Raw genomic sequence first — 7733 nt, 5'->3', positions numbered from 1 at the left:
GTCGAAGTTTCATAACGCAGCTTTGCCAATTGTCAATCACGTAATCTTTATTTTCCGTGCGGACAGTGCCACGTGTTGAAGCAAAATACATGACAAAATTGATTTTAATTTTTTATTTTTGGTATGAATATGTCAATATTGTTTTCTGTTATTGACAAGTTACGTTTCAGCCAGCTAGCCAGTAGCCACACATGATTAATGAGCCTTTTGTTAACCAAAATAAAAAAATATAAAAAAAAAGGTCTAGAAATCGTGCAAGCATAACAAATAAATAAATAATTGATAATTTATGACAAAATGTACACCACAATAGTTTGGTTTAATTGTTGTTATATTATTATTTATGATTTGATTTATCAAACGACCTTCCAACGTATATCAACATGTATCTCACCATTCTTTGAATTTATAAGATGGTATCTATCATTAATGCGACCATTGTGCACTACATCATTCAGGTTAATCTCCACATGCCCCAGTGATTCCTGCATTAACAAAATAATCATTTCATAATCATAAAAAGATGAAAAATGTTAATATATATACATTTATCAAGTGAAATGGCACCTTCGAGAGAAAACTAAAGGTCTTCCTCTTGCTCATAATTTCAATGTGAATCTTCTCACGTAGAGGAGGCTCCTCTAGCATGAATTGGAACTCTTCATTCCAACGTGGGTGACGAGTTTTCTTCATTACCTGCGCACGTTTATTAAAATGTTTAATTTGTATTTTTATTTTTAGAATTTTGTAAAGAAAAAAGAAATCGGTGAAAGCAATTAAATCGTATTTTCTGTTTTCACCACTTGTTTTCTTTTTTCCCTTCACAAAATCCAAGCAGAAAATAAAAATACAAACCGAATGCACCCTTATTGCTTTCAACGCTTTCCTTTTAACCTTCAGAAAATCTTAGAAACAAAAAACATTGAGAATAAAAACAATATAATCGCAAACCAAACACACTCTAATACAAAATAAGTATACCTTAGTTTTTCTCTTTTCGCCGTTAAAAGTCAAGACTGCAAAAGGGTTGTTGTGATGCTCCCCTTCAACCTCCTCAGCCTCTTGGATTATAACTGAAAGCAAACCTGCTCCTTCTTGCACCTCATCATCAGATACCACATCAATTCCACTTTCCTTTCTTCCATACCCTTCTGAGTTCCCACCAAACTTGTTACTATCTTCTTTGAATGGAACAAATGTCAAGTCCACTACAATTTGCCCTCTTGGCTTCTTACTTGGAGTTTCATTTATGTTTGTGTCCTTTAGCAAATCAAGTGTGAATTCTTTGTTGTCATAAGGTTTAAGCATCTTAAGAGGGATTAATTGCATTCCCAGCTTGTCATGTGCACCAACCTGGAAATCGGACCCGAATAAAGATCTAGTTCAGAGTTTTTGTGGTTCAACCAAAATGTAAATAAAAAATCAATTTAATTTGAATATACTGACAATGTAAGAAAATTTTCATTTTACACTATCGTCCAATTATACTATGGCACGTCGGCCACTATAGTTGACTTGTCATAGAAGAAATTGACTAGAGGAAAGATAAGGGGAAACCTTGTCCCAGTCAAAGACTTGTAATTGGAGAACTTGAGATTGAGGATCCTTTACAACAAGCTTGAATTTCTCATTCCACACAGGATTCAAATTCTTCCTTTTGACAGTGGTTTTCTTTGCTGGAAGTTTGTCCCCAGTGAGGCTTAGTTTGACATAAGGATCAGAACTTCCCAACAAATCCATCTTCAGAAGCTTATGCGCCCGAATGACATTCACGTGTAATATTCCCACCGGCTTCTTTATCGCCACCCTATACACATCAGAAACAACCATTTTTAGATGCTCATATTAACCACTGAAAAGAATGATAAGGTAGAATCATGATCCATGAAGGTTTTGTTGCAACAATGCAAGACAAGAAACTTATAAAGCTTGTAGACTATGGAAAATGATTTTGTACAAACTTACGTCGATTCGTCAAGAATAGGAATTTCTAGTGTTTGAGGCCACAGATAGAGGCTCGCAACTTGTTTTTTAATCGTTTCCTGTAAGCAAACAAAGTAGTTAGTCTTTCAAGTATGACTAAATAATAAACTGCCACAGCAATTAGAAGAGCACAGTTCAATTCATTTGATGGAACTAGAGATTTGATGTGCATAGAATTAATGGATTATGAACAACCTTAAGAAAGTAACAAAAACAAGAACATCTATCATTAAAAAGAATAGAATAAGTAAGGTTGTTGTACCTGAACAAATCTATAAAGACCAGGTATTGCCATGATGTCTCCTCCTGATATTTTCATCCCAAAATCCACATGAGGCTGTATATTCAACATGATTACATATCATCATATAAGAAGGGATTTCTTCTGACTCCAAAAATTAGAAAAAGAAAAGCAATATAGCTAAGCTTGAATACAAAATTTCCTTTTACCTTCTCCAGCAAAGATACCACAACCTTTGCAAAACATGGAAATGTAGGAACTAAAGGTCTTAAAGTTATCCTTGGCATTGCAAATACTTGTAAGTCAACCAACTGAAGAAAAATTAGGGAAAAAAAAAAGAATGATTCCAGAAAACAAAGCATCATTGTTGAATGAACTGCAGAAAAAATTAGGCTTATATATCTAACCTGAACTGTGATATTCAACGATGACACTTGCAAATTCAACACTATGTTAGGATTTCCAGCCCATTTGATAACTTGTTCCATGACCAATTCCTTTTCATTTGTTTCTAAGACTTTCATGCCTGCCGAATTGCACAGTCGACAACAAACAAAAGAATCAAATTGGTGCATTAATACTGCAATAACTCATAGTCTAGAAGCTGAAAAAACATAGTTCTGGTTTTCTTCTCAACATTTTCTTTTCCCTCTCATCACAACACAAGAAGTTATTCAAGTGCACTTCTTTTGAAAATGCATTGTGCTTCAAATTTCAAAGGATTCATATAATCCAATACATTTCATGCCAAAGGAGGTTATATCCTCTGTGAAAAAATTATCCCAACTTACCATACCTAATCCTAGATTTTTTCTACAGAACTTTGGATAAATTATTTACAACCAAAAAACTAAAATTAAAAGTCATATGGTTTAGCTAAGAGACATACCACAAATAGTTGGGGGAAGAGTACCAAGCGTTAACTCTTCAAACTCAATTGCTTTAATCTGATACTTTCCAATGTATTCAGCAAAAATCGGTTTTGTTGTGCTTCTAATAATCTCACAGATTGCCTACACATCAAAACCAAATATCATTGAATTATTGAAGAATCACTCAATAGCAGAAAGAAAAAGTAAAAGAAAAATATGCAAGTGAATTTCTGAGGTACCTTGTCTAAGTAAGGCCACATATCCAATAAAAACTTGTTTAACCAATCAACCTGCATAGAAGAGAGAACTATGCAACATCAATGGCACAGTAACATTGACACAAGACAGAATAAAAAACAAAAAGAAAAGAAACTATGAAGATTACAAACCCGTTCATAATCAGGTGTCTTCACCCAAAGAGGAATCTCAGGCAGAAGTTCTTGCAATGCATGTGGGCCTAATTCACTGATTGGCCTAACAACAGGTTCCTGCAATTCAACAGTCAAAACACAAATATCAGATTTTGAACCACACCCAAAATTCAAAACGGAAAAGGCGTCTCAATCTGCATTGAATCAAAGTGAATAACATAACCATGATACAACAACAGAACACCCAGAAAGAAAAAGATTACCTTCACTTGTTTGGTTTCTGAGTAAACAAACACAAAGAACCCTACCAAGAGGCCAAGAGGGATTCCAAATACAAAACCAATGATCCCCAAGAAACTGCCGAACAAACCCATCTTTTCTTTCTACGAACTCAAATGCTGGTTGTGATCATGGAGAAGAAGAAGACGATGATAGGGACAAAGGAGCAAACTTTTTAGCCCACAGAATATAACAAGAAGAAAGAAAATGGTTTGAAAGATGTTTGAATTAATCAAAGAACGGCGATGAAAACCAGAAAGAAAGAAAAATATTAAAAAAGAAAAATTTAAGGAGAGAAGTGTTATGGGGTTTTAATGAAGGAAAGCGCCAAAACAAAGACACTACCTTCCTCTCTGTTTTACTTCAAATTGGCACTTCTCTGCTTTGCTACACTTTAAAAATGGGTTCTTTCTTTGTTGTTTTCATATTGTGTGTTAGTGTTACCATTTCCTAGGTGGAATGAACAGGAATATGTTGCTCTAAATATTCAATTCATATTTTTTATTTTATTTTTATATTTTATATCATTAAGTGGAAAAGATAACTTACTAGACCAATTAATACAGAGATTTATAAGATTTTATGTTTGTGGAATTGCTTGGTGGTAATTAGGTGGTTTATCAATGGATCTTGTAATAATTAATAGGTTGAAAGTTTGAAAATATCAATTTAGGCACAGAAAGTATCTTGTGATCCACTTGCAAGTTATAACAAATAAATTGGTTCAGAAAAAAATTACATGTGAAAAGTTGTTAAATGATCAAATTTTTAATTGATGTCAACCAAAGTATTAATTTCGCTTTGTTAAATTATAATATTTTTACATAAAGCATTAATTTTAATAAATATAATTTAACTTTAAAAAAATGCATCATTCTTAACATTTTAAAATTACAAATATGAGTATGTGGTTTTTTATATTTGTCAAACACAAAATAAAATATTTGTGTCTTTAAAAAACATAAACAACTCCAAAAAAAATTACCAATCTAGATCTAAAAGTATTTTCATTCTAACTCATCAGTTGGCACTTGCATTGGCACTTAACCCACTTGACATGCTTGATAGATTAAAATAGAGTAAAATTTGATAAATCAAGATTTGTAATGATTAGACTTAATTTGCTATTCAGTGCAACAACATATTTCAAGTATTTTTGTATTCAAGTTTAATTAAGCAGGTCCAAACTTAAAAAAAATTACTTTCATTACATTCGTATGTACATACTCGCGTTTCAATAATGTTTCTTTGTCTTTGTATTCTTCTTTTTTCTTCTTCGCTTTCCTCCTTCTTTGTCTTCACATTACTTTTTCTTCTTCTTCTTCGCATTCTTCCTTCTTTTTCTTCGCCTTCATTCTTCTTCTTCTTTGCGTGTTTTCTCTCAGTCGTCATTCTTTTATTGTTGCTGTTGTTGCTGTGTTTTTTCTTTTCCTCCTTTTAATTTGAGGTTCATTTGAATCTAGAAATGAACTGAATTTGATTTAGATTTGGTGAATACTAAACAGTAGTATCAAGTGAACCTAACTCAATTCATAAATGAATCGAATTTGATTCAGATTTGAACAAAAAGTGAAAAAAATTCAATCAGCAAAAAAAATTCATTTCAATTCATTTCTGCATGTAAATGAACTCAATTAAACTAAGAGATGAACCGAATTTTTTAAGAAATAACAGATTTAGTGAATACTTAAAAGTAGTATCAGGTGAACCTAACTCAATTCATAAATGAACCGAATTCAGTTCAGATTTAAACAAAAAAAAAAAACATTCAATCAGTAAAAAAACCACATTTCAATTCATTTCTGCATCTAGATAGACTTTCGTATTATTTTCATTTACACTATTGAACTAATGCTTCAATCAATTATTATCATTGGAAAAGAAATTTTGTTTGAAGATTTGAAGTCCAGAAATTGACTATAATTACTTTCAATTGAAAGAATTATGTAATCTTAATGTTATTAATTTACCTGGATAATAATTGCCTAGGATCAAAATTAGCTGGTAACTTAAAAAAATAGTAAAATTATTTAATTGGTGTGTAATGTTTCTTAGCAATACTGGACTATATTGGTCAATAAGAAATATTAAATTAGAATCGAATTTCTTAAGAAATAATAAATTTGGTGAATACTTAAAAGTGGTATCAAGTGAACCTAACTTAATTCACAAATGAATCAAATTATATTCAAATTTAAACAAATAATTAAAAAATTACTTAAAGAATAAAAAATTTGGTCAATACTTATCAGTAGCATCAAGTGAACCTCAATTAACACACAAATAAACCGAAATTATTTAATGATGGCATCAGAAAAAATCAGAATTAATAAAGATGTTTGCAAAATGTTGGTGTTATTGGTGATGACAATAACGAAAAAGGAACAGAAAAAGAAGATGTAACATTGGAGGAGGAGGAGGAGAAGAAGAAGGAAAGAAGAAGGAGAAGGAGAATGAGCACGATGATTTAAAAGGTGGTTATAACAACTTGGTTAGACTTTGTTAAGTATCTTACTTGAATGTAGAACTTTATTCTTTCCTATTTGGTATGATTACTCGACTTGTTTAGATAGGCTTTCGCATTTTTTTTATAAAGATAAATTTTTTTAGAAAGATTGTTTTTTAGGATTTATCTAATAAAGATTATTATTAGTACATTGAAAATATTATATGTTTTTTATAAAAAATTTCAATTAGTAATTTTAAATGTACTAAGAGTATATATTAACTAAACTTTTTTAAAGAAAATGATTTGGTGTTAAAATATCTATTAAAATGTAAATTTTGTTTATATTTGGATATTTGAAGTGAATTTGATTTATAATTGAATGTAACATTTTTTTTCAAAAACAATAGTGGTATTTTATTTAATAGAAAAATAAATACAATATCCAAAAGTCAGGATAAGAGAGATAAAAAAAAGGAGATTCTCAAATATTCACAAACAGATAAAATTGTAAGAAAAAAATAATATAGAAAAGTAAATAGAAAAAAAAATATTAGGGTATTATGCGATAGTTCTTAGTTCAACTTAAAGCGATGTTGTTAACACTTTTTTCGGAGACTTCTAGACATACTCGAAGAATTGGCGATACTCTGTTCTTTCAAATATTCTAAACTATAATCAAAATCAGTCGAGCTCTATGAGAGCTTGTTCCCTAAAATCCAATTTGTAACACCGAATCTCTTCACTAATCGAAGAACAAAAAATATCTAGGATCTACAATGAGGTAAGCCAAAGGACTCTTCTTCCACACTAGAATAACGTCTCCACAGAAAAATAGACAGTGCATGAGTGATTCTGGTGCTTACTTGTAGATTAAGTTGGACAAGTTGTCGAAGTAGATAGGAACCATTGGTGGATGAGAAGTAGAACAATAAGCTTATCATAGAAAATTTTACACGCAAAGAACAAAATTTTGTGAGGAATTTTCAACTTCCATAAATGACTTCAAATTGGCCTCTGTTGCATGAAATTTGGATAGAATCTAATGGAAGTATGGTAAAATTGGTAAGGACTCCTGTACTTTGATACAATATCATATGTTTTTATTCTGTTCATCACCCATATTGAATTGTATTTTTACCTTCTCCTGGAGTTATAAATAAAATTCGTTGAGCAATTTTTGGAAGGAAAAGATTTGAGATTAATACTTAGTTCTACTACTTATTTAAAAAAAATAAGTCTTTCATACATATCAGATGATAACTATTTGATAACAGTGTTACAGATAATAGAATTCTAAAAGAGTAAAGAGGAGGGAGTCATGATTTATTGAAGATTTGGATATCATCAAAATTTACTTTTTAATTAATGTCTTTTTCTACAACTTGTTTTTATTCAAACATATTTTGTCAACCTCAAAAAGGTAAGGTTTATACTTCTACTGTAAGAATAAAATTAAATTTAAATGTAACATATAAAAAGATAATTTTTTAAAATATGAAATTGTTGTTACTCTTAAAAAATATATTTTGTGCTTTTCT

At 30.6% G+C, this 7733-nt stretch overlaps 1 protein-coding gene across 2 annotated transcripts; it reads right to left on the bottom strand.

The window, feature by feature from the left end:
* LOC107619628 (synaptotagmin-3) lies at positions 269-4213 on the bottom strand. Of its 2 annotated transcripts, XM_016321929.2 has the most exons (13): positions 4092-4213; positions 3731-3865; positions 3486-3584; positions 3336-3386; positions 3114-3237; positions 2632-2750; positions 2434-2535; positions 2246-2320; positions 1966-2042; positions 1558-1807; positions 982-1353; positions 568-696; positions 269-485 (listed from the first exon to the last, which is right to left on the bottom strand). In XM_016321929.2, exons 2-13 carry the CDS (start codon positions 3839-3841, stop codon positions 357-359), a joined length of 1638 nt encoding a protein of 545 aa, XP_016177415.1. In that variant the 5' UTR covers positions 3842-3865; positions 4092-4213; the 3' UTR covers positions 269-356. The 2 variants fall into 2 exon arrangements, with proteins under 2 accessions (XP_016177415.1, XP_016177414.1); XM_016321928.2 differs by lacking the exon at positions 4092-4213 and having other exon boundaries at positions 3731-4085.

Source organism: Arachis ipaensis, chromosome B09 (genome assembly GCF_000816755.2).
Source record: "Arachis ipaensis cultivar K30076 chromosome B09, Araip1.1, whole genome shotgun sequence".
Lineage (NCBI taxonomy): Eukaryota > Viridiplantae > Streptophyta > Magnoliopsida > Fabales > Fabaceae > Arachis > Arachis ipaensis.
This window is presented reverse-complemented; position numbering and strand designations above follow the sequence as displayed.

Excerpts from the sequence above, each read along its gene's own strand:
- LOC107619628 (XM_016321929.2), bottom strand. The coding sequence starts at position 3,841 with ATGGGTTTGTTCGGCAGTTTCTTGGGGATCATTGGTTTTGTATTTGGA. Across the intron at positions 1,354-1,557 it reads AAGTCTTTGACTGGGACAAG|GTTGGTGCACATGACAAGCT; the intron begins GTTTCCCCTTAT and ends TCCGATTTCCAG. Across the intron at positions 486-567 it reads CCTTTAGTTTTCTCTCGAAG|GAATCACTGGGGCATGTGGA; the intron begins GTGCCATTTCAC and ends TTGTTAATGCAG.